Here is a 25,179-nt window from a genome sequence, read left to right as displayed (position 1 = left end):
CTCGAAAGCCTACTACCAATTAAGCATATTAGGTGATGTGCATCTCTGTAATGAGAAGGGGTGTGGTCTAATGACATCAACACCCTATATCAGGTGTGCATAATTATTAGGCAACGTCCTTTCCTTTGGCAAAATGGGTCAAAAGAAGGACTTGACAGGCTCAGAAAAGTCAAAAATAGTGAGATATCTTGCAGAGGGATGCAGCAGTCTCAAAACTGCAAAGCTTCTGAAGTGTGATCATCGAACAATCAAGCGTTTCATTCAAAATAGTCAACAGGGTCGCAAGAAGCGTGTGGAAAAACCAAGGCGCAAAATAACTGCCCATGAACTGAGAAAAGTCAAGCGTGCAGCTGCCAAGATGCCACTTGCCACCAGTTTGACCATATTTCAGAGCTGCAACATCACTGGAGTGCCCAAAAGCACAAGGTGTGCAATACTCAGAGACATGGCCAAGGTAAGAAAGGCTGAAAGACGACCACCACTGAACAAGACACACAAGCTGAAACGTCAAGACTGGGCCAAGAAATATCTCAAGACTGGTTTTTCTAAGGTTTTATGGACTGATGAAATGAGAGTGAGTCTTGATGGGCCAGATGGATGGGCCCGTGGCTGGATTGGTAAAGGGCAGAGAGCTCCAGTCCCACTCAGACGCCAGCAAGGTGGAGGTGGAGTACTGGTTTGGGCTGGTATCATCAAAGATGAGCTTGTGGGGCCTTTTCGGGTTGAGGATGGAGTCAAGCTCAACTCCCAGTCCTACTGCCAGTTTCTGGAAGACACCTTCTTCAAGCAGTGGTACAGGAAGAAGTCTGCATCCTTCAAGAAAAACATGATTTTCATGCAGGACAATGCTCCATCACACGCGTCCAAGTACTCCACAGCGTGGCTGCAAGAAAGGGTATAAAAAAAGAAAAACTAATGACATGGCCACCTTGTTCACCTGATCTGAACCCCATTGAGAACCTGTGGTCCATCATCAAATGTGAGATTTACAAGGAGGGAAAACAGTACACCTCTCTGAACAGTGTCTGGGAGGCTGTGGTTGCTGCTGCACGCAATGTTGATGGTGAACAGATCAAAACACTGACAGAATCCATGGATGGCAGGCTTTTGAGTGTCCTTGCAAAGAAAGGTGGCTATATTGGTCGCTGATTTGTTTTTGTTTTGTTTTTGAATGTCAGAAATGTATATTTGTGAATGTGGAGATGTTATATTGGTTTCACTGGTAAAAATAAATCATTGAAATGGGTATATATTTGTTTTTTGTTAAGTTGCCTAATAATTATGCACAGTAATAGTCACCTGCACACACAGATATCCCCCTAAAATAGCTAAAACTAAAAACAAACTAAAAACTACTTCCAAAAACATTCAGCTTTGATATTAATGAGTTTTTTGGGTTCATTGAGAACATGGTTGTTGTTCAATAATAACATTATTCCTCAAAAATACAACTTGCCTAATAATTCTGCACTCCCTGTAGTGAAGATTGAGAGATGCACACACACTTGAGCACCTTCAAATAAAAGCATAGCCTCCAGCAGAAGAATTATCAAAGTGTTATTAGGTCTTAGGACAACTCAAAATACCAGAAATGGCCACAATACTATCCTGGTTACATAGTAAACACATGTAAAGGTATAAAGAAAAATGTATGACTAAAGGGCAGATAGTAAACCCAACTAAAAACCTAAATTTGGGAGAAAGATCACACTACAGTAGTAGCTGCAATAGCTCACTTGTTAAAGCAGAAGTCAAATAAGGCAGTAAAAACTGTACTAACAGTCATCCAAAAACTGTCAAGACTACCATTAGACTTCAAACCTGCAGGCTATCATAACCAAAGCACTTGACCCTTTCCTTCATTCAGTATTTCTTTGTGATATAAAGATAGCTTTGAATAAAGGGAAGCAGCCAAAAGATGATCAATTGCAATGCTTGTTCACATAAATGTCACATACTGCACCAGGCGATCCCTGACCATCGGCTGAAATCAATGTCCCTGCTGCTCCATCAGAGCCAGGCCATCAAAAGAGAGCTCTGTTTGAGTGGCCTCATCCAGCTAACTGGTGGGGACAACAACAGGAAGTGAATGTGACTATTGACAGACAACGAGTCATATCAGTACAGCCTCAGGCTCGAATACATCTGGCAGCGCGTGTGCAATCAACACCTTTTACTGCCACTCTGCTCCCCTCCATCAGTGAGCAAAAGTAAGTTTATGAAGCCAAAGTTTATTTTCGCTCAGTGTTTTTGTTTATTGCACTTGGGGTTGTGGTGGTTGTGTCACACAGCTGATGTTGGAAGGATCCTGGAGAGGGATTGGAGAGAAAAAAAAAAAAAAAAAGCACACAGAGTGCAATTCAAAGTAAGGATCACAAAACCCGTTGGATCCCATCGGCATCTTAGTGTGGACTCTGTGACACAGGCACGCACACATTATATACACCTCACAAACAAACTTGAGCGCACACACGCCGCAGCCAAAAAAGCAACACATGCACAAGTCCGGCTCTGGAGCCACAACAGAGCGCTGCTGTTTTAATGGGAGCGACCTGTTGCTACTGCGGCCTGTGTGTAAAAAGCTGGGCTGCTGCCAGCGCTGCAGCCAGCAGCCACTGAATGAACCCAGTACCCTGACAGCGGGTCACATGGTCCTCAGGCCTCTGGGCCACCGCCTGCCTGCCTGCCCTGATGTCAGGGCGGCTTTCAATCATTCATCTTTCTGGCTCCAACGCCGGGGGCCACCCCATTCAATGCAAATCAGTGTCATGCAGCAAAAGTTGCCACACACTGAGCTTGTCACTGAGCCAGAGAGGATAGTCCCATGTGTTTATAGCAGGAAGCAAGGGGGGAGAAGAAAAGAAAAAAAAAAAAAAAAAAAAAAAAAAATCAGGTCGACATCACCACGCTACTTCCTTCATCACAGATTCATAGATACCATTTTTTTTTTGCTTCAGTTTCTGCTCGGTTAACAGAAAAAACTACCACATGGTTTATGTTTCCAAAAGTAAAACATTACACTGAAAGTATTTAAAAACACAAGAAATGACATCACGCTAACCTGTTGCTGAAAAACAAGTCGCCAAAGCAACACTTTAGTTTGAGCTCAAATGCCACAGTGGAGCCAGTAGTACGGTGATCTACCAAGTTCCTCTTTCAAGTTCCCTGAAAGCACAACATTATTGATAAGAATATTGCGGGCAGCTTTAACTGAACACAAAACCGCAGTGACTGCAACCTTGAAAGGCAAGCAGAGTGGCCGCTTTAATCCTGCGATGACACGAACACCAACCACTTTATGACTCACGTTAATGTAATCATATTCAGGCTGTTCAGACAAGCTGTAAAAGCAACACAATGCTTAATTTATTCAAATCACACACACACACACACACACACACACACACACACAGAAAAGCAAAAGGAAAACAAAAGTAATTTGTTTTCCAGGTTTTCAGTTTTTGTGACACAGATTGAGAATTGTGACGTCCAGGACACCGGTACGAGAACCATCTCTTTCTCAGTCTCAGTACATCCAGACTCTGGTGATGCGTCCAGGCCCCTGTCTGTCCGTTTTGGACAAAATTTCAAACAACATTCCTCAGATTCTGCATGTAACTGGTAGCAGATTTGCGTCAACTGAGCTGCTTTAGGGGATTGGGTGGGAGGTGGGTGGTTTTTTTCTAAACAGAACAGTGAGAGCCAAGCAGTCACTGGCTGCATCATTGCGCCAGCTTGTTGCGTCTTCCCCAGGTCACATGCCAAATCCCCTTGCGTACACACACACTGGACAGACGTAGTCTCATGACCGATAAAAACATTTTTTAACACTGAAGGCATGGTGGGTACAACACACCCGGGGACAATGTTCTCTTTTTAGTACATGCATGCACCCTGGGAGAAGGAGACAGACATATTATTAGCAAAATAAGTTTTAAACATGATTGCAAGCCTTGCATCCTGCAAGAATCCTTTTGAAATTTGAAAGCGCCATCAGATTTGTATGCCCTTGATATCTCTCAAACTTGATAAGAATACTATAATAATAATTAAAAAAAAACCTTTATGACAAAAAACTATTGAGTGCAGACCTACACAACTGTCATTACTGTAGGTGGGATGCTAGCAGTGAGGCCAGTGAAACCTATCAAAACACACTTATCCACAGGCATTATCCCGTTGTACTGATTACTGGGGGCGTTAAATTACACTGTTGGGACTTTTTCTTATGACGTCTGTGTCTAAATTGTGGACCAAAAAGTAAACGCGTGGCAACAAGTCACAACAGACTCATAACTTTTTCTTTTTTGGAAAGCAGCACTGTTTGTGGCCACAGCAGCTTCTCGGCAGGCAGGCAGCAAAGCTAATGGCTAAAGATAAGATGGCAATAAGTGCCTCACTCAAACAAGTAAACAAACGCGGTGGTAGTTCACAACAATGAATGAGCTGCTCTCTCTTGTTGAGCTCATTTGTTTTCATTTCCCTCCAGGACCATAAAGCACAGCGCAAAAAAACAAAACAACTTTTTTCCCGCAAAGAGGAGAACCGTTTGAAGCGACTTGACTGCAGATATTTTGGCCCGAGGGTTGTGTCTCAAAAGTGGTCATTGTCAAAAAAAATATATTTAAAAAAAAAAAATGAATGGTTAACATCTTAAAGAGACGCACTGCTGTTTGTGGAAAAACCCCGAGCGTTAAGACTTCACTACAGGAAATTAATGAGTCGTCGACTTTTTTTCGTCATAAGACAACTTTTTACGGCGAAGTGAAGTCAGGAAAGTACCTCATTTCAGGTTTGCATCTAGCGCTAGAAAGGATATGGGGCCTAGCAGGGCAGCTTGGGTGAGAATAACCGCATCCCATGTAAGTACAATGGGGACCTACCCTGTCTAGCTGTCGAACTCTTGTAGTTAACCATGCGAAGGAAACGCGGACATTTACCTGGACAGGAATTCAACAATGTGTCCGTCTCATTATAGTGAGCTGTTTCGGCGGTGTTTTAAGTTGACGGGTCCTTCAACAATCTGGACAAAGTGCTCTCATTTACTCCGTTTCTCTTGCCTTTCTTCCACTACACCTCCCAAACGCGCTGTCTGCAATGCCTCTGTGGCAGCCGTCTCTCCCGGGTCCTAAAGCCGCCCTTAAATGAGTCACACTCACAGGAGGAGTAGTAGGCTGTCAGCGTCCCATTGAAGAAAAAAAAAACCTGCAGTGGTGCTTCTTCTGCATGGCCTTGTTGAACTCTCTGCTCTTTTATCTGTGCCGGTGGTTTCCAACATGGGTTTCGGGGACCTGCCGAGGACCTTGTATGTTTTTTAAGGGATCCTCGCTTCAATTAAGTGTACTTACGTGGGTTTTTTGACTTCCTGGAACAACCACAAGGGTAATGTAGGCTACAAGACGAGAATTACATTTTGGTACCGGCTCTACCTGCTCTGCAATGAGCTATATTAGGGTTCCAAAAGGTGCTTCTAGTCATCAATCATCTGTAATTATGTATTACTTTTTTTTTGTCTTTTTGATTACATTTTTTTTGTTCACAAAATATACACAAATATTCCCAGTTAGTCCAGATGTTGTATATTAGTGCCTTACAAAAGTTCAAAATTACAGTCTTGCAAAGTTTTCTATAAGAAAAGACTAAGAAAAACGTTTTTAGAGCTAAACTGGTTCATTTAGTGTATGTTATTGTTATTTTATCATTTCACATCTGCCCTGTTATTTAATAACCTTTAAAATTATATTACAATAAAATGTTTTATGTTCACAAAACTCCTTCTAGGGTTTTAAACAAGTTAAGCTGCAGCTGTATCTGAAAGAAAAGTACAAGTTTGTCACCGTGTCATTGTTTCAAGCAAGTTGTATTTGATGTGTAAACTTGTTAACATCGAAAATAAAGTTATAATAAGTCAAATTAGGTCAAAGTAAATAAAGCTTTATGCAAAATAAGGTCAACAAGCCAATCAAAACCACAAAAACAAAACAAAAGGTTATGCACCTTAAAACTGTGTAAAGAGCCGTGCTTCTAAAAGGTGAAGCTCTAGCTCTAGTTTCAGATATGGTTCTTTCAGACACATGTGTAGCCTTGTGTAATCTAGTAAAATTATATTAAAATCACTACTAAAGAAGAAACCATAAGCAGGATGTGCTGCTGCTTCCATTCTGTTGCACGTCAGTGCTAAAGCATCAGGCTCGGTGGTGGACTTTTACACGTTCGATCACCTGGTTCCAGTCGCATCTGCCAGTACCAAAAAGCAGCAACTTTCACAGCAACTTTCTCTTCAAGTTGCTGTGGAGGGGCCTCTGACATTTCCAGGAAATGCCAACTAAACATGAAGTGTGAGAATGTCTCAGTCTGACACACTTAAAACAAAATACTTCAATATGGGTAAAGCAGATGTGCTGAACACAAGAATGTGTTTGCAGAAGTGTATTTAGTCTGATTTATCCCTTGCCACTGATCTTTTTGTATTCATGCAGATACTCTCTTAAATTAACTGCATATACCAGATGAAACAGCTGAACGAGAAAGTAAAAATCTTGTGGATTGTTCATGATTACATGCCACACTTTTACCTGTTGTGGTAGATAAACCGTCATCTACAGCTACAGAGAACTCCACTGGAGAGGTAGGAGTTAAACCAGTTTTGGACAGGTACAGACAAGCCAGCTCAGTCTGCTTAAAAGAAGTCAGGGAGCCTATGTATCAAATGACGCCCTCAGATGACTGGGTTTACTTGATCAAAATGTTTCTAACTAGAAGTCTAAAACATTTTAGAGACCTCCCATTTTAACATTTCCATTATCTTGCTTTACGCCGTGATACTCCTGACCCTCTTCACGTACGTTTAGTCTTACCCCTTCATTATTTTTCTATCCCCAAGCATGGTGTAGTTGACTGCCTCAAAGTTGAATCAGCATTAGAAGTGCAGTAAAATATATGTATCACTTATAAAAGCAAGCATGTGACAGTTCCCGCAATAATGACTTAATAATATTAAAAGAAAAGGATAGCAGGGAAACGCTACCAATGTTTCCTCTGTGATGAAAAATTCATTGGCTTGTGCCCTCTGTCTCTCAGCCTCCTCTGCTGTCATTTCCCCTCTTTGTCACTCACGCTGTAATGTGTTTCTCACTGCTACCATGCGTCAGCCTCGCCAAGCTGTTCCTGTCATACAGGCAAAGCTGACTTAGGGTATCCCATATTTTCTCCAGTTGCTATTCATTGGTGCTCTCCTCCTCCTCCTCCTCCTCCACCCGCTGTCTCTGGCCTGTTGATGGGAATGCCCAATCTGTTGTTTTGCGGGATCAAACGTAACAGTAACAAGATTAAAAAGTCAAAGTGAGTTAATAGCATCTCTCCCATCAAAGGCTCATCCGATCTCTGATCCCTGTCTACTTGCAGTATCTGTCTAGAGTACAACAAACAGTACAGAACAGAACTTAATGGCCCGTTAAAGGAGAATAGATAACACGCGGTAACAACAATTAGACACAGAAGGGCAGAAGGGCCATAATAGGGAGGAGGTGATTGTGTGAATGGATACGTGGGGCGGTGGGGAAGCTGACCAAAACGGCATCTCCAGTCAACTACAAAGCAATAAACTGTTACACTATTAGATGAATGTAATATTAAAAAAAACAAAGCGAAAAAATCACACAACTATTGTTGTATAAATTGCGTGTAAAACAGCAGCATCAGGACAGATAGGTATAAGAGATACTAAAAGTATGTGAGTGATATAGGGGCACTTATTTTATTTAACCAGTGCAGCTGTTGTGATAAATCACCCCTAGAAGATATACACATCTGATTACCAGTCAGCCTTGCTTGTAAAAGCTGGCAAATGTTTTAATGTGATTCCAGCATGCTATTTCCAAAAAAGTTAGGGTCAACATAAGAAAAACCCTAAAACATCTGGTGGCTCATCTTACAGCTACAGTTAGGTTGACTGGCAACAGGTAAATGATATAATATATTGCTGTAAAGTTAGCCTCCTAGAGAGTGAAACATCCATGAAGGACTGCATGGGAAACTAATTGAAAAGTTTAAGGATTGCCACCTCGACTGTTTCTGCTAGATGTCTCTTCCTGTTAAAAGGGAGTTTTTCCTTCCCACTGTCGCCAAGTGCTTGCTCATAGAGGGTTGTCTGATTGTTGATGGTTTTTTTCTCTATTATTGTAGGAGGTTTACCTTACAATATAGAGTGCATTGAGGCGACTGATGTTGTGATTTGGTGCTATATAAATAAAACTGAATTGAATTAAATTTTGCAACTCATGAACTTGAGAATTTTCTTTGGTATGCAATATTATTAAAAGAGGTAGACATCGCAGGGAACTCTTTGTATGCAGAGGACTAGGCCAAAGACTAAGACTCACTGCATTGGAAACAAACACAATTCTGAAGTGAAAGTCTGAAGTAAAAATTCAAAAGGAACACTTTTGAAAACTATTTTAAGCAAACAGACAATCATTTATTGTTTTATTCAAAAATCCAAGTTAAACTCTGAATGGCAAAGGAAAAAAAATACTTATGAACAAGATGGAAAATTCTACTGCCTTCTCTGGGTCTGAAGGCCTTTATTATGCACTGAGTTAAAGTAAAAGACAAAACTACTGTGCTGTGGTTAAAAAGTTTTAATTCCTTTCAAAAACAATGGAAGACGTGTCCTCCCAGCTGAGAGAGAGTCCATCCAGATGATCTGCAAACAGTTCAGAAGCCAGCATCTGTGATAATGAGGAAGTGAATTTGTGCACAGGGTGCAGAGGGTACGGGTAACTTTCACATCTTTAAAATCACCATTAATTCTGAATGAATATATATGCAGGGTTTTAGAACATGTGCTACCATTCATGTATTTTTCAGGAGGATGGCACTAGACCATTTACTGGACATATTATAACAGCGGGGCTACAGTAAAAGAATCCAGGTGTTAAACCGATCCGACTTAACTCTGAAACTGGAAATGTGGAAAGTTACGGAACTAAAATGACAAAGCAGAAGGCTGCGAATGGCTAAAGAGCTGAAATCTTATATCAAACAAGCACGGAAATACATTTGGCTTACAAAACTGCAGTAATTGATCTCTCCGGTTTCACGACACCACAGTGGCAAACATCCTCCTATCCCACTTTTTCTTTAAAGACATAAGCATATATTTTTCAAATAAACAAAGGAAAACCATAACATCTCAGCTTTTTGTTTTGTTGCTGTTGTGCTATTATTAATTAAAATCTGGGTTAAAAGGTTTTGCAAAGCTTTGTTTTGAATTCTCTGTCAGTAACATAAAAGATGCACCTGTTTAAAAAAAAAAAAAGGTAATTTGATTAAATCTGCATGGCCAGTGAGAGTGAAAAAACATCACTCTCCCCAATATTAAAACCATTTCAAAAGAACATAAACTTTAGTGCCCTTATGGAGATGCATTAAAAACACCGTCAAACAGACACCACCAGCACAGCTTAAACCCACAGCTATGATCAGACTCTGGTCCAGCAGGGAGAGTGATGTGGTTCAACTGTGGCTGGTTGGCTGGTCAGGCTACATTGGAATGCAGGGTCTTTTGTTTGTCTGAGAGAGGAGTGGGTCAGGGAGAGAATGCCATTGATGATTGCAGAGAAGAAGAATGAACCTCCAGGAAGTGTTCTCTCTCTCTCTCCCTCTCCCGACTCCCCCGCTCTCATTCTCTCTGTCTCTCTTTCCCTATCTTTTTTTTTCTGTGTGTGAGAACCGTCACCGTGCCGAGCCTCTCTCTGCTGAGGCCACAGTCCCCAGGCACAACCACTGCTTTGTCTTGCCCTGTGAACACACACACACCCCTCCTCTACTGGGTGCCTACGTTTGCCAGGGCCAGGGAAACACAGGGCCACTGCTCCTATTCTTATCCACATCACTGCTCCTGCTTGGATGGAGTGTTTGTGTGGGCATCAGTGCTTGAATGGTGAATTGTTTTTTGTATGTGCCACACATCTGACTAAACATTTAGTTTGTCGGATGTTCAGCTATAAATGAGAAATCATCCATTCTCTTGCCATCTTTTTTAGAGAGCGTGACAGCGTTTCCCTTACAATTATCTGGAGATGACCTCGGTGCAGATATCCTCCTGTTGTACCAGTAACAAATGAACTAAAAATGGAATAAAGCGGTAAGTGGATAAGAATCTAGCGAGTGGCCCCTTCTGACCAGTGGCTGCCACCTCCCGTCACATTGCTCATTCCCCTCTGTGTCAGAAGCGCTGTGAGGAGCTGCAAATGGCCCTTTCAAAACGCACGACAGCTGGAACACAGGGCAAAGGTGACCGAAGCTGTTGGGGGAGCACAGAGAGGGACAGGATTTTTTTTTTTTGGGGGGGGCGCACATGATGAGCAGCTGCACCAGCGAGTTGTTCCTCCACCGTGCCACCATCTCTAATGATTAAAAGTGTCTGAAATAGATGACAAATTTTTAGAGTAAATCCTAGAAGTCACCTTACTTTTAAGACAGTTTAACCAAACACACACACACACACATGTATATACACTCCTGGTTGTCTTGGGAAAAATAAATCCCCTGGGTGTTGGTTTGGTATCTGGAAATTCCAAAACTCAAGGCAGGCTTAGAGGATACTAAGTCCTTATAAGTTTCCCGCTCCCCCGAAAATACCACTGACCTTCTGTGCTACAATACATTTCTTTGATCACTTTATAGATACTTTTACAGATACCAATTCTGTTGGAGAAAGAAGTATTTCTTTTATTCACAACATGACCTGAAAGCCACAAAGAACATTTTTATGTGTGCTTGAGGTTTGCAAGTTAATTAATCACATTTTAAATCTGGAGCTTAACTTTAAACAGGCTCGAATACTCTTAAGAAAATCGTTTTTCTCCTATTAAACTGCTTCCTTGTAGCTTTACCGAACAAACAAACCAGTTTTAGTGTAAAAAAATGTCTACTGTGTCATGTGCAATTCCTCCATTTGTCCACTTCCATCATGCTGCCATACAAAAGGCGACACATCACAGTGCCCCCTCCCTCTTAATAGGACAGGTGTTTTAATAAGACAGCCAATTGATGCCCCCACCCTCCTCCTCCCAAGTATTCTGCTACTTGCTGCCGCTGTGTGAATTCGCGGAGTAGTACAGAACTTATTGTGGCGGCGCGATATCGCGAGATTTGTGCCATTATCAACCTGCTTGACACACAGCAGCGCTGAGTGCAGCCTGCCTTCCCAGGGTCGGGACTGGAGCTCAAGAAACGACAAGGAGAAGCGAACATCTGGCCGCACATCATGAAAGGACACCGGGGCTTATAGGGACAAAAAGACGACGAAGCGGGCAGAAATACGTGTGAGTACGGCGGGATATTTTTTCTGTGTGTGTGAGCTTTGAAACGAGGAAAGCGAAAGTTAAAAGAGTGTCCCCGCGCCGCTTCGTTCAGCGCAGTTGGCTTTTTACTGTGTGAGTTCCTCTGCTGTTTAAAAGGCTCCCAGCAATGCGTTTCCCAACGCGGACGTGAAGCTCGCTCCACTGCGCCCTTGGCCCCTTTTTTCCTGCGAACACTTTTCTTCATCTTAGAAAAAAAAATCTTAATTGCGTACAAAATCATAAGACTTCTACGCAGCTTAACTTTAACTTACTTTAACTTGCCGTATCCCTCTTTCTTCTTTAAACCGACCCATTTAAACACGGTTGTGTGCGCGCGAGTCTTATCAGGGAGCAAAAAAAAACGCAACAAAGCCTTTTTACTGTAACCCACGGATGCGTGATAAATTACTTAGTTTTGAAGAAAAAAGTTGTAAATGCCGTGGAATCTCGTGACAACAGTAAATCTGCTCTCCCCCCTTGAGGTGTGTATTTTTTATCTTCTTTTTGGACTGTGTAGCCCGGAGTTAACATATGGCATAAAGGGGAGCACAGCTGGAGGTAGCGTTTCCATTGCGGTGATGTCAGAGCAGCTGACTCCACAGCTTGCAGTGTAATTAGCAAACAGAGCACCAGTTTACTCACTCTGCACCGGTCTTATTTTGCTCACGTTGCCTCCTTCCCCCGATGGTCGAGTGCTGTCGCTCCCAGTCCCGCTTTGCTTGTCCTGTAAACACCGCTGTGTGTGCGTGTGTGTGTGTGCGTGCGTGTGTGTGCGTGCGTGTGTGTGCACTTTGGCTATTTTTTTTTTTTTCGGAAGCGCGAGGGCTAGGCTGTCGGACTACACTACTACAGACCGGAATAATTTGGAGAGTGGATCCGTTTACACCGTGATACATGGGTGGGTGGGCGAGCGCAGCGCAGTGTGTCCTGCACCACTGGAAAGAATGTTGGATAAAGTTACTGATGCTGATCATTAGCTAGATGTTTAATCTTTCCCGATTAATTCCCGAAAAACCTTGTAAACTTGCATTTGAAAGCACTTTATCGTGTGTTTGCTGACACTTTTGCGCAATTTGGCTCAAGTTATTTCCTTGTGTATGGTTTTGCTCGCTTTATGTGTCCTTAGAAAAAAGAAACGGCAGCTCAACTGTGCCCTCATTTCGTTTATCCCGTATCCTGTTTTTCCTGTTTTTCATCAGGTTATGAAGGAAGAATGGAGTTCCCAGACCATAGCCGCCAGTTGCTGCAGTGTCTGAGTCAGCAGCGTCACCAAGGTTTCCTCTGTGACTGCACTGTTCTTGTTGGGGAGGCTCGATTCAAAGCGCACAGAGCCGTGCTGGCCTCCTGCAGCATGTACTTCCATCTCTTCTACAGGGACCAGCTAGACAAAAGGGACGTTGTGCATCTCAACAGTGACATTGTGACAGCCCCGGCTTTCAGTCTGCTCCTTGAATTTATGTATGAGGGGAAGTTGGAATTCAGCGCTCTGCCTGTGGAGGATGTCCTGGCAGCAGCCAGTTACCTCCACATGTACGATATAGTCAAAGTGTGCAAAGGCAAGCTTAAAGACAAGGAACTTTCCTCCCTGGATGAAAAAATGGGAGAGGGTTTGGGGCTCAGCTGTCTGGACAGGGAAAATTCCTCAGATGGTGAGCTGCACAGTAAGCAGCTCATTCAGCGACAGCCCCAGACACCGTCTCAGGGGCTTCACAGGGCCCCCCCGGCGGAAGAGTTTGACATGGACAACACTGAAGTCAGGCTGGCTGTCACAGATTGTGATAGGTCTATGCAGAGCAGGCAGAAGGCAAACGGTCACTCTGGCAGGTCCCCGGACCTTGTAGGTGTCAATTATGTGTCAGCAGAGGCCGAGCCCTGCGTCCAAACAGCTGGAAAAACAAAAGCTGATGTCAGTAGTTCCACCGTATTGCTGTCCCAGAGGTCCCGGGCTTCAGATGACATGGACTGTGCACTGGATTTGTCTTTCAAGCCTCTGTCTAGCAGAGATCCCTTACACCCCTCCTACGTCTCGGGACAGCTGGCCCTCGACAGCCAGCAGCAGGGCACTGAGCCACTTGTTAAAGACGAACACGACTTGCTGTCAGAGCAGGAGGACAGTGAGCCGATGAGCCCTGAGAGCCAGCGCTTTGGGAATAGTGCCAGGAGCTCAGTGGTGACAGGGTTCGCTGCCCTCTTCCCAGGCAACAACGGTTCCACAGCCGCCCTGCTCTCCCAGGAGGAGGACCTGATGGACGAGGAGGGGGAGGCCTGCAGAGGGAGGGAGAGCGCCCCAGGCAGGGAGGTGGATGGGAGGGGTAGACTGCTGGGGGACAGCGAGGAGGAGGAGGAAGACGACTTGGCCTCTTCAGACATTTCCACCTCCAGTGGAGTACTGCTGCCCCCGGGGCAACAGGTGTGCATGTGTCCCCTCTGCAGCAAAGTCTTCCCCAGCCCCCACGTGCTGCAACTGCACCTCAGCTCACACTTCCGCGAAAAGGACGGTGCCCGTTCCAAGCTGTCCCCCGACGGCTCGGTCCCCACCTGCATGCAGTGCAACAAGACCTTCTCTTGCATGTACACCCTTAAGCGTCACGAGCGCACACACTCTGGTGAGAAGCCATATACCTGTGGTCAGTGCGGCAAGAGCTTCCAGTACTCCCACAACTTAAGTCGGCACGCTGTAGTTCACACACGGGAGAAGCCTCACGCCTGCAAGTGGTGCGAGCGGCGCTTCACCCAGTCTGGGGACCTCTACCGCCACATCAGGAAGTTTCACTGTGGCCTTGTCAAGACTCTCGCCATCGGATAAAACGCCTCTCACCGGTGCCACGACACAAGACAGAATGTCTCTTTCATACACTGAATACTACTACTGATCAATTTTCCCATTACTATATAAACATGCTGGCAGTTTGTCTGAGACATATCTTTTGGATTCTACCCCCACGTGGCATTTCTCAAGTTAAACATGTAGCAACGTTTAAGCTGTTTCCTGTGCTGGACTGTCATCATAGCTGTACATGATGGTAAAAGACGGTTAGTCAGTGGCACAGGCTGATAAGCTTGACACGGATGCTGTTGAAAAACATCAGATCAGTGTCAATGAAGGCGAACAAATCAGATGATGCACTTGTTTTCCTGTCTTTTGTGTCAGTCTGAGATTATTTGAGGTGTGTATTTGCCGATAGATGAGGGGAAAAAAGCATCTTGCGTTCACACTCTGTGGGCAACTGGATGATAGCTAAAGCTAACATACGTTAATACAATCGTCAAAGTTTATTGGTGCACATGGGAGATCAGAACCGTCCGCGAGTAGCAATATATGATTATTTTTAACACCTACATTATTCTAATTATTTATTTGGGGGGATTTGTTTAGTCCTTAACAAGTAAACTTATCACAAGGCAGCAAAAGTAATGAAGTCTGACTACTGGAAGTATTCTTTCTTTCTTTCTTTCTTTTTGTGGAGGTAAAATGTTTGGTTTCATTGAAATGAAGTTTCTATGTTGTTTTTGTGAGAAGAGGCAAGCATACCATCGCACCAACACCACCTCTTTAGTTGTTCACGTGAGCGAGCGTAGAATACCCACTTAAAGAGGTTAAGAGTATTTTAAAGGTAACCCCTGTAACACTGGTGCCTACTGTAACGCTCAAAACTTCACTTAGTGTACTTACAAAGACAAGAATGAGATGACAATGTGATGCCTTTTGGTTAAATTCAGTTCAGCTGTCAGGCATCTAAAAAAAAAAAAAATAATAATCTGGATTACACTCCACATACCAGGTAGTAACAAAGGTAATCCTCTACTGTGGAAGCCAGTTAATCCGTGAGTGCCCTTAATAAAATTAGAATGTAATAAACCAAACTTATGTCAACCTTTTTGTCAAAAACGCACAGTTGTGAGTAAATACCTTCATTTCTTAGTTTAAAGGGTTTGCTGACAGTGTTCGGGACAGGCTCTTTAGCAGGCAGATGGGGGATGGAAGGAGACAGGTGGATGTCCAGTATCTTCTCTATTGTTACCATCAAAGCTGTGCCATTCAGCTTAATCTACTGACCTTTTCTTTTTCTTTCTTTCTTTTTCATAACCTTTTCACACAAATTTACTGGATGTGTTTTAAGTTGCTACTGAGGACGTTGGAGCCTTTAGCGATGCTGCTCTTGGATTTCTTCTGTCTGTTCATTTAGATGCTGTTTGGATTTATTACCAGGGGGTGTAGCACTAAAAGTTCATGATTTTTGTCTAATCTGTCCTGAGAAGACTTGATCGGAATTTATTTATTAGTCTGACTTGGTTCAGGGGTTTACTGTAGCGGTAGCTCTTATTTCTATAAGCTTGAAAGACATTGCATCTTGCCTAGCGATCTTGGTACTCATTAGCTGTTGTTTTTTGGGGCAGACTGTCCACTTTTTGTTTTGTTTTTTCTGTGCAAATTGAAGTTACTGTATTTGTATTTTAATATATGGTGTAGAAATCTCTACGGAGTATTCAAGATTTGTCAAACGGAATATAGAGAAGCACTTGATTTTAGCATGCATATAGTTTCAACACTATTGTCTAGGCTGCTATTTCCTACAATTTGTATATTTAATGTAAATATATATTATATTTATCAAATGATTTTTTTTTTTTTTTTTTTTTTTCCATGTTACAACCCATTTAAGATTTGGATAGTCAGGTGTCATGTTTAAGGCTGGAGACTCTTGAGCGTCACATTTTCCCCGGGGGGCTGGAGGTTTGGCTCTTTTTCCATATTCTTCATTGACTTTATTGGACCCTGCCTCACCACAAATCAGAGCAGTAAATACTGCTAGGATGGCTGTTCTACCAGAAGAAACAGTTGTTCACAAGCACAGCCACACCAATACAGCACTGGGTACCTATAGAAATGACAATACAGGTATTGTCGTCGTCCCCCAAAAGCGGTTCAAGTCTCTCTTTGCACTTTCTGAATGGAGCCACTGGAATGTGAGAAATGTATTTGGCAAAGGGAGGCCAAGGAGATTGTAAACAGGTGTATTGTTTGGAGGCATCAAAGAACACCCCTACCCCCCTTTGTCATCCCGGCATGCAGTAGATAAATGCTTCATTGTTCCTCTGCATTGAGGAGATATCAGCGTCATTTGGTTGCGCATCAATCAAGAGTATTGCCCACCCCCTCCCCTCAGTGTTTAAAAAAAAAAAAAAAAAAAAAAGAAAAGAGAAAAAGTTCAAATTTAAAATGCTTTTTCAGTCAGTACGACCTTTAAAAAAACAAAATATGCATATGAAATAATTTACTTTGGGTTTTCAGCAAGAAAAAAATGCCCCCCCCCCCCCCCCCCCCCTTTTTTTTTCTCCTTTCTTTTAAATTCTACTCCCTGACCTGAAGTCAGCTACAGGGCGAGGTGGATGTACGCACTCCTGTTTGTCATGCTTGCATCACTTTAGTACCTTATCAGAACAGTAGATCTATTTCAGTTAGATGTGTCTTAGTGCTGATGACAGATTTCAATCAGAACACACAGCAGATGTAGATTCTGTGAGTCTGTTTTGGTTTTGTTTGTTAAAGGAACATTTGTACACGGTGCGAGTTGAATTTGTTCTCTAATGTACATGTGTAAAGAGGTAGAAAACTAACATCATGTAAAGGATTCTTTCTCTTGTTTTGAAGTCTTTATTTATAGCTCCAGGATGATCACCAAATGTGCCTTGTAGACACACGCATAGGTGTTGCATCTGGAGAAGCCCTGTTTTCTATACTGTACAGTTTTCGCCCTTGATGTGAAGGCAGCGGTGAAGTTGGTATCACAGCAACAGTGGCCCGCTGAAACATTACAAAAAAAAGGAGAAAAGAAAGAACCCTGCTGTTTTATGTTAAATCATATCAAAATGTCAACTTAAGACTAAAGTAAAATGTGGAAGTGCATTTCTTATAGCTGCTTTGCAAGAGATTACACTGAAGTTTTTGAAATGTGTGTGAATAAATTTTTGTTTCTGGACTTTTTTTGTGTTTTTTGGCTTTTATCAATAGCCAATACTACTGGGAGCTAACAACTTGTTCCACTTTTTTTTTTTTTACTGTCACTGTTGAATGTGAAACACAGTTTTTTTGTTTGTTTGTTTTTTTAAATGGATTGTTGACTTGAAACAGTGCTACTCTCAATCGAGGGCGGCGTTTGCCTAACTCGTTGCTGTATCATCCTTGGAGTCTAAAAACAACTGGAATTTTGTCCTCTGCAGGTTACAACTGTGAAATTGTGTATAATCATGAGAAATATTTATTGCATATGCTTCTTGTGCAACATTTTGACTGTCTTCAGTTTAATTTGGTTTAAAAGAAAAAAAGGAGGAAAAAACCTAAATGTCAAACAAATCTTTTTAATAGAATTTGTAGAAGTGCCATTAGAATTTAATATAATTTTTTAATAAGAAAGGTATATTTTATAGTAAAAAATTGCTTCAGTGTTAGTGGTGTAGAGATTAGAGGACAATCTTTAAGGAGAATTGACATGGCTTAGATATTGGGGCAATTTACGTTGATCTATAACTGTACGTGCATTTTCCTTTTTTTTCCGAGTGTGCTTGTGTGTGTGTGCTGTGGAAATGTGACAATCTTGATTTAGGTCTTTATTAAGATTAGAATTAAATGGAACAACTTTCTTTTTTGGTGTGGAGTTTGGTTATTTCTAGCTACTTTCCAGCTACTACTGACAAATTATCAAGGACATAAAAGTAGACTCTGACAACCCAAGAACGTTATCGAGGAGCCCTCGCCTGACACACAGGAGCAACAATCAGGCAGACAGTGTGTGTGGGCATCGCTGCAATGTGTACAGAGACAACACAATGTGATAATACTGCTGGTCTTACAGGCCCGATCCCTCTGAAACCATAAACTGAACTCAAGGACGGAGCAATTTCAGGATGGGGCCCCTATTGTTTTCTGACCTGTTGCCAGTACTCTCCAAAGGAGATAAACCTGGCATAAACAAACCCAGTTGACTCTCTTGTAATTATTACTTAAACTCAACTTGATTGTTCCCGCTACAACAAACTACACACACGTATGTGTATATAAACACATTAACCAATGTCTGTGTGTGTGTCTGCAAGGAACTTCATGCCAATTCACTGGACATTTTCAATGGCGAGAACTTTTAATTATTTCCCTGCTGCACCATGAAAGAAATCCAGCTGCTCTGCTACGTGATCCCAATAGGGATGTGCTCGGGTTCCCACCACCCTCCCCCAAATCCCATCTCACCCTTTCTGGGAACGCCATATAGACAAGGGCTGCATCCATCTGCCCCTGCCTCCACCCCCACAGTCCCCAAAACCATGGCCCCAAACCTCGGCCTCATCTCACCACTCTATTGTGCGCGTGGGTAGTAGCTCAGCCAGGCTATTGTCTGGCCCAGCTCCCCAGCACGTACTTTATGCACAAACAGACGACACAGCGGCGCTGGCCAGGCAGCTCCGACATAAAGAAAACAACGTCCTCCCAAGATCGTTTATAAACACCCCTCCTCTCCCCCCAAAAAGCTCCAGCCAGCTCACAGCAAATAAGGACCCTCTGCAACACGGTGGCCACCTCAACCTGTAAACATCCACAGCAGCGAGGCCTCGGAGCTCCCACTGGCACCAACATCTCGCATCTGCCAAACGAGAGCCAGGGCTTAAAACTGCCTGGTGACTGAATGTGTGTGTGTGTGTGTGTGTGTGTGTGTTATGGACCAAAACCTTCACATGGAAAGCAGGGGCCATGTGATAGGGCTTAGCTGCAGGGTGACGAGCTGGGATATGTGCAGTGTAACTCAATGGTGTAATAAAACATTCCTCTCTGAGGCTCAAAGCTTAGCTCATTTGCCTCCAAGAGCCTTTGCTTGTGTGCTTCTGTGTGTGCGCGTGGTGTTTAGAGATACTTGAGAGAAGTTGAGAGGAAAGTTGTAAGTGTCCACCACCTCAACAAGGCCAGCGGTGGGAGCCCTTGACCTCTGAAGGGACAGACTGCCAGGGACAGCTGGTGTGGCCTGTGTTTATTTATTTATTTCTTAACAAAAGACAGGTGGTCACACTTGAAAAGGGCACACAAACACAGTCACACATGCACTTGTGTACAGACAGCACGCACGCACACAAACACTTTTTCCACCCACCCTCTCCCTTTCCATATTAACACACACGCGCATCTTGTTATCATCCACTTAATTTTGAAGGAGCACGTTATTTCGACTTTCAGAAAAATCGAAACACTTTCCAGTAAAGAAATCTTCATTTACTCCCCAACTGACATGATTGGGGGGGGGTTAGGGTTAAAACCACTGCTTTTAAGCGTGGTTTGGTCCCACGCTTAAAAGCAGGATCGAAGGCATTAATAATAATCAGCAACCTAAACATCACACATCAGTTGCTGCAAAGTGCATAAATACATATCAACTAGTGCCCTCACAGTGGCTTTGCCTTTTTTGGACTCGCTCACCCTGACAGTGCCAAGACAGTGTGTCCTTGGTCCACTGTACAGCTGTCACTTACTCACACTCGTTGACGCATATTTATAGCAGCAGCATCACTGGGCTCAACGCTCAGCACACTCAGACCACAGCTGGTCCCCCAAAAAGAATGGGTGAAAGACAAAGCCACGTGCTCCCGCTGGCCGACCGCAGTCGGTCCTGTCTGGAGCGCTGTGGGTGACTGTGCGTAACCCCCCCTCGCTTCTTCTCCTCCTCGCAGTCGTGGACCATTCTTGGTGTGAGGAGAGCATGTCGTGACCTTGTTGTCATTTTTGGTGTCATGGATAGGGTTGTGCTGAAAACCTGAACAGCTGCACTCTTATGTTTTCAAGTTACATGAAGTCATCACACCATTATGGCATTAAACATGCAGGGTAGGGAAGCACCAGCATCCTCAACAACTAACGGGTATAGATACATCATGGAGAGATCTTCCAACTTTACGAGTACTGTATTTTGGGATTATATACATTTATCCAGCCTATTAAAGTAATTCATACCACCATCTATCCATCTGCTTTAAATGTAAGGATGTTTTGCACTGAATCTCATCTATAACTCAGTGCAGCTTCAAAAGCAACTCTCTTTCAAGTCTTTTATGTCCATCTCCGAGATTCTTAAAGCCTTATCAAGAAATGTGCAGACAACTTGACGCCTTGCTTGCCAGCAGCTGTCTGCTCACTCAGCCAGAAATCAAGCGGTGCCCTCGGACACCAACTGCAAGAGCTCCCCTAAGACCGGAGCCACAACTGGCCCGCTGAGCACGGGATGTGACTCAACAGCTCACAGAGCACATTCGCCACGAGCTCCAGGAAGCGCGCTCATCCAAGCTAATATCTGTAAAAACACGCCACATGATTGATTTCTGTAAAGACGCAGCGACCGCCAAGAACAATTACTCACGGCGCACAATACCTGACCCTGAAACCAGTCATCGTCAGTGACACGCAGCAGCCAAAGAGAAAGTGATGACTGCGCCTCAAGGTCGTGTCCAGCAGGGACGACTGCAGCCAAATCGTCTGCTGCAGAGGTCTGGTTCTGTTCAACCTCTGGGTCTTGTGTTTTAATAAATACATTTGATAGGAGATCCTCAAGGTCAGCTGTGAAGAAAAAAAAAAAAAAAAAAAAAAAAGGAAGGCTGGATCAGAATCTCATTATCATTGCAGACAAAAACTTACATACTTTGACTAAAAGGTTGAAACTCTGCCTGTTTAGCACAGCGAGAGAAATGTGTTTGTCCACAGAGGATGTGCCCAGTCTGAGAGGAACTGATCCAAGTACTTGAAGTTTGCTGCCACCTGCTGATGGTTGTACCCACAAAACACAGACACCTGTGCAACCTGTGCGACTCTAGTTTTCGTTTGTCATGTCACATACTATAACACAATCCAGACACAAAGAGCTGTATACAAAAGTGTTAAAGTTTATTTCAGAATGAAATACATATTTACAAGACACCTGGTTCACATAAAAACACAAGGTATAAAAATTCAATCTCAGTAATATTTCATAAGAGACAACTACATATACAAACATCTGGTTCGTCCTCTGGTCTTCCCTTTACGTTGAGCAGCTGCAGCACAGTACTTCATCATATCGTCCGCTGTAACTGTGGAACAGAGAAAATGTACAATTTACACACAAGTCGAGCGTGTTCATACAGACCTACCCCTACAGCTGCACCATTGCACACCTTGTAAATGACTTGAAATCCAACCTGATGGAACATAGTAATGAGGAAAATAAATCCCAACTTCAATGACTGTACTGAAAGCATTGTGACCTACACAACAGTCCCACAAAAAAAAACAAAAGACTATCCTGTTAAGCCCAATTTGCATGGGATCAGAATGACCGGGGAACCACAGATCTTACAATTATCCCCAACATGAGTTTCATAAAACACATTTGCATGTTTTAAAACAACTTGAAATTAATATTGGATTTCATCCATCAAATATTTTACTGCCCTCATTGATTTGTAGCTCTCTCTCTCTCTCTGAATCAGCTTCCTCAAATGTTTCCCCAAAACTTATAGAAACTTTCATGTTCCTCACCAGTGCAGCCTTTCTAGTTCTGTAGTGAGAACGAGGCAGAAGGAAGGTGTGAAGAAAGCAGAGACACTGCAAAAGCCTTGACAATGACAACAATTTTACAAAGTTCTGTAAAGGTATTGAACATTAAAAGACTGAAACATGCCACTTGTATTAATATTTAGACTCCTTAATTACATGGTTGATCCGGTCTCGCCACCTCAACCGCCACTCCCTCTAAAATGTTCACCGAGTCGGAAACAACTAAAACAAAGAGAGCTTAGGTCCCGAAGACTGTAAGTAGGATGTGTACGTTTTCATTTATACTAAATCCAACTCTTTCAAAAAAATAAATAATTTCACAAATTTCATTGTAACATATGTGTGGACTGATGAGCAGTGGCTGAGGCTCATAAAGCAGAGCGGGTCATTCAATAATCACAAGGTCGGTGAACCGATTCCCAGCTGCAGAAATGTTGCATCACGATGACACTGAACTTTTATTGGTGTGCGAGAGCAAGAACGTGCTGTATGTCTAGAATAAAAGTACTGTACAAACATGTGTCTACAAGGGTAAATGCGGCATGCAGTGCAAAGCTCCTAGTGTGGTCAACAAGACTAGAGATGCGCAATGAAAATGCAATGCCTCGAGGAAACTGTTGTTGTGATTTGGCATTATACAAAAAACACTGAACTGAAATCATTTACCATGACGTGTCTTCAGTTCAGTGTGAACACAAAGGAAAGCCTTCAACAGATTGATAACAGCTTGAAGCCCACACATGTAAAGGCACATCTTCACTGCCATGGCAAGTGCTTTTCCAAAACACACCTAGTAACTACCTTGAGCATTTATACGAATTACATCTGAGCTGAGGATATCAGTCACGGATGCGCTTGGTTTTGGTAACTTTACTAGTTGCAGTTATATTATGACTTGTACATTTTATGTCTGGAAAGCAAACAAGCACGCTGTGAATCATAAGATAAAAACAGTGACTTAATTTTAAGGTTTTCAACTTAAACAATGGCTGACACATCTGACACTGAGCGAGAAGGAAAATCGACATGTGACTTACTCTATGATGGTGCAAACGGAGCAACAGAGGCTGGAGCACCCGGAGCACTGGCGGCTACAGGAGGAACACACCTGGCGCTCACACTGGGAGCACCGTGTTCTGGACCCCTGGCTCTTCTGACAGACACAGCAACGTGTAGCAGGCACCGGTGCACCTAAATAGCAGAGACATCCGTACAGTACAGTGAAACAAAGCATTTAGGAAAACATGCAGGTTAAAAGCAACCAAAGTAAGCATCCAAACATGCAATAATGCTGACATCTGCTGGTAGAAAGCATGAACTGAACCGACTATCTGTCATTTCTTTGAACTCAGAAACTTCAATGTCACTTTTTAAAGAGACTCAAGCCTGATAGGATAACTTCTTCGACCTGGTAGATCTTTTGGCTGCTCCCTTTAGGAGTGACCACAGCCTCCATCTCACCCCATCTCCGGCTGTCACACCAACCCTCTGCATGTCCTCCTTTACTACATACATTAATTTTCTCTATGGTTTTCCCCATTTTCTTTCTGCCTGATAACTCCCTGTTCAACATCCTTTTGTCCAATATATCCACTATTCCTCCTCTGAACACGTCCAAACCATCTCAGTCTTACCTCTCAACTGTGTCTCCAGAATGACCTACACATTTCTAATCTGCTACATCCTGGATGCTTCCAATTAAAATCTTAATGTCTTTAACTCTGCCACCTCCAGCTTGGCCTTCTGTTTTTGTGCCAGTGCCATTGTCTTACAGCACAGTAGGTCTCAATGCCGTCTTGTAAACCTTCCCTTTCACTCTTGCTGTTATCCTTCTGTCATAAATAACCCAACAGTCCACCCTGCCTTCACACTCTTCTTCACCTTTCTTGTGCACTGTCCATTGCTTTGGATGGTTGACCCCAGGAATTTAAAGTCATCCACCTTCTATTTATTTTACAGGAATTTTGTTGGACAAGTCATCAATAACACCAACATAATAAATGGAAGTTAAGTAGAAGCATTTATGCACCTGCCCCTTTCCTTATTTCACAAAACACACTTTTAAAACATATTACAGCTGAGTTTAACTAAACTTTATTCTGGATCATCTATGTAGACACTTTTCTTTACAGATATCATGCAGTTTTCATTAGGTTATAGGTTCAAAAAGACCACATACATGGACTTTTACTTTTGTTCCATTTACAAGAGGTTCAGTGTGTCACTAGATGTCACTGTTTTCACATGTATTTTGTTTACCTTTTGCTCAATAATCATATCTGCTTCCCATCTTATCATAAACTCTGGACTAAAGCACTCTGGCGATGGTCACACACCACACTGCACTGAAAACTGACTGGTTCGTCAGCTATCCTTGTTGGTTCAGTACTGAATAGTTTACTTTTCACACATTTAAACTAATTCTGCTTTTCATTTTTGCTTATCCTTTACTGGGTGCATCAACTACAGACTTCAAACTCTTCTTCATCTGTTTCAGTTCAGGCTCACCTTGTGCACCACTTGTTTTTGTGAGTCTGCCATCATGTCCAATCAGCGTCTGGCCCCTCAGAAGCGTATGGCTGCATGCAGGGGGCTCATGCTCTACGGACTTCTCCTCTCCGGTCCATATTTTGCCCACCACTGCCTTGGCACCGTTGAAGAGTAGGTTTTTCGTCTTTTCTATGAGAAAATGGAAGCGGGGGCACTTACAGTTGAACCCAAGAAGCTAATGTTCATAGCAACAACAGCAGGCAAAGTTAATGAACAATGTAGGATCGATAGTGTAGTTTAACTATACACTCAAATACAATCAAAGTGACCTACGCGATTTGAAAACTAATATAAAAGGACGATATACTTGAAGCTAACAGCGCAAGCTTACCTAACAGGTATGTGCGCAACGATGATGCTAGCATTGGCTAACGGTGCAGCGAAGCCACACAGTACCCAGAAAGGTGGACTTACCGTATATTTCTTGCCTGTATTTGTTCCCAAACACGCCGTAATTATTCAGCTCCTGTTGCCCAATGTGTATTTTGTATTGGGAAGAAAATGTTTCCGGAAAAGGACAAGCTCGTTTCGTCATTTTGGTTGCTAAAAGTGCTGTACCTTACTCCCACGGAGGACCACACTTGTTTGTTGCGGGAAAAATGAAACGGAGGCAGACAGGAGCCAATCACAAGGACGTTTTACCGTCACGTGGGTGCTCATCCCCGTTCCGGAAAGTGCGCCACTTTCCCACGTGACTAATGCTTTTCATGCTGC

The 25,179-nt window shown here is 43.0% G+C and overlaps 3 protein-coding genes across 6 annotated transcripts in view; 1 reads left to right on the top strand and 2 right to left on the bottom strand.

The window, feature by feature from the left end:
• The window catches only part of akt1 (v-akt murine thymoma viral oncogene homolog 1), a 31,459-nt gene extending 26,147 nt beyond the window's left edge, over positions 1 to 5,312 (bottom strand). The window contains exon 1 of one of the 3 annotated variants that reach the window (XM_026151779.1): positions 4,941 to 5,312. The gene's annotated coding sequence lies outside the window, so the exon portion shown is untranslated. Of the gene's footprint in view, positions 1 to 3,061; positions 3,143 to 4,940 lie in introns of those variants that run through there. The other 2 variants (XM_026151780.1, XM_026151782.1) reach the window with 2 other exon arrangements.
• Positions 5,313 to 9,731: 4,419 nt separating this feature from the next.
• Positions 9,732 to 15,896, top strand: zbtb42 (zinc finger and BTB domain containing 42). 2 transcript variants are annotated; one of them, XM_026152297.1, is made up of 2 exons: positions 9,732 to 11,330; positions 12,548 to 15,896. In XM_026152297.1, the coding sequence occupies exon 2, from the start codon at positions 12,562 to 12,564 to the stop codon at positions 14,152 to 14,154; it is 1,593 nt and encodes a 530-aa protein (XP_026008082.1). In that variant the 5' UTR covers positions 9,732 to 11,330; positions 12,548 to 12,561; the 3' UTR covers positions 14,155 to 15,896. The 2 variants fall into 2 exon arrangements, with proteins under 2 accessions (XP_026008082.1, XP_026008080.1); XM_026152295.1 differs by lacking the exon at positions 9,732 to 11,330 and adding an exon at positions 11,337 to 12,246.
• Positions 15,897 to 21,243: 5,347 nt separating this feature from the next.
• Positions 21,244 to 25,107, bottom strand: siva1 (SIVA1, apoptosis-inducing factor). Its single transcript, XM_026151699.1, has 4 exons — positions 24,880 to 25,107; positions 24,424 to 24,594; positions 22,953 to 23,106; positions 21,244 to 21,449 (listed from the first exon to the last, which is right to left on the bottom strand). Exons 1-4 carry the CDS (start codon positions 24,998 to 25,000, stop codon positions 21,401 to 21,403), a joined length of 495 nt encoding a protein of 164 aa, XP_026007484.1. The 5' UTR covers positions 25,001 to 25,107; the 3' UTR covers positions 21,244 to 21,400.
• Positions 25,108 to 25,179: the final 72 nt, after the last annotated feature.

This window comes from Astatotilapia calliptera, chromosome 19, assembly GCF_900246225.1.
Source record: "Astatotilapia calliptera chromosome 19, fAstCal1.2, whole genome shotgun sequence".
Taxonomy (NCBI): Eukaryota; Metazoa; Chordata; class Actinopteri; order Cichliformes; family Cichlidae; genus Astatotilapia; species Astatotilapia calliptera.
Note: the sequence above shows the minus strand (reverse complement) of the source record. Positions and strands in the feature narration are given on the sequence as shown.

What these genes read in the sequence shown, in the direction of transcription:
- siva1 (XM_026151699.1), bottom strand. Translation starts at nt 25,000, where the DNA reads ATGACGAAACGAGCTTGTCCTTTTCCGGAAACATTTTCTTCCCAATAC. An exon ending in ATACAGGCAAGAAATATACG is followed by an intron (nt 24,595 to 24,879) that starts GTAAGTCCACCT and finishes ATTTTCTCATAG; the next exon opens with AAAAGACGAAAAACCTACTC. An exon ending in TCCGTTTGCACCATCATAGA is followed by an intron (nt 21,450 to 22,952) that starts GTAAGTCACATG and finishes TCTGTTCCACAG; the next exon opens with TTACAGCGGACGATATGATG.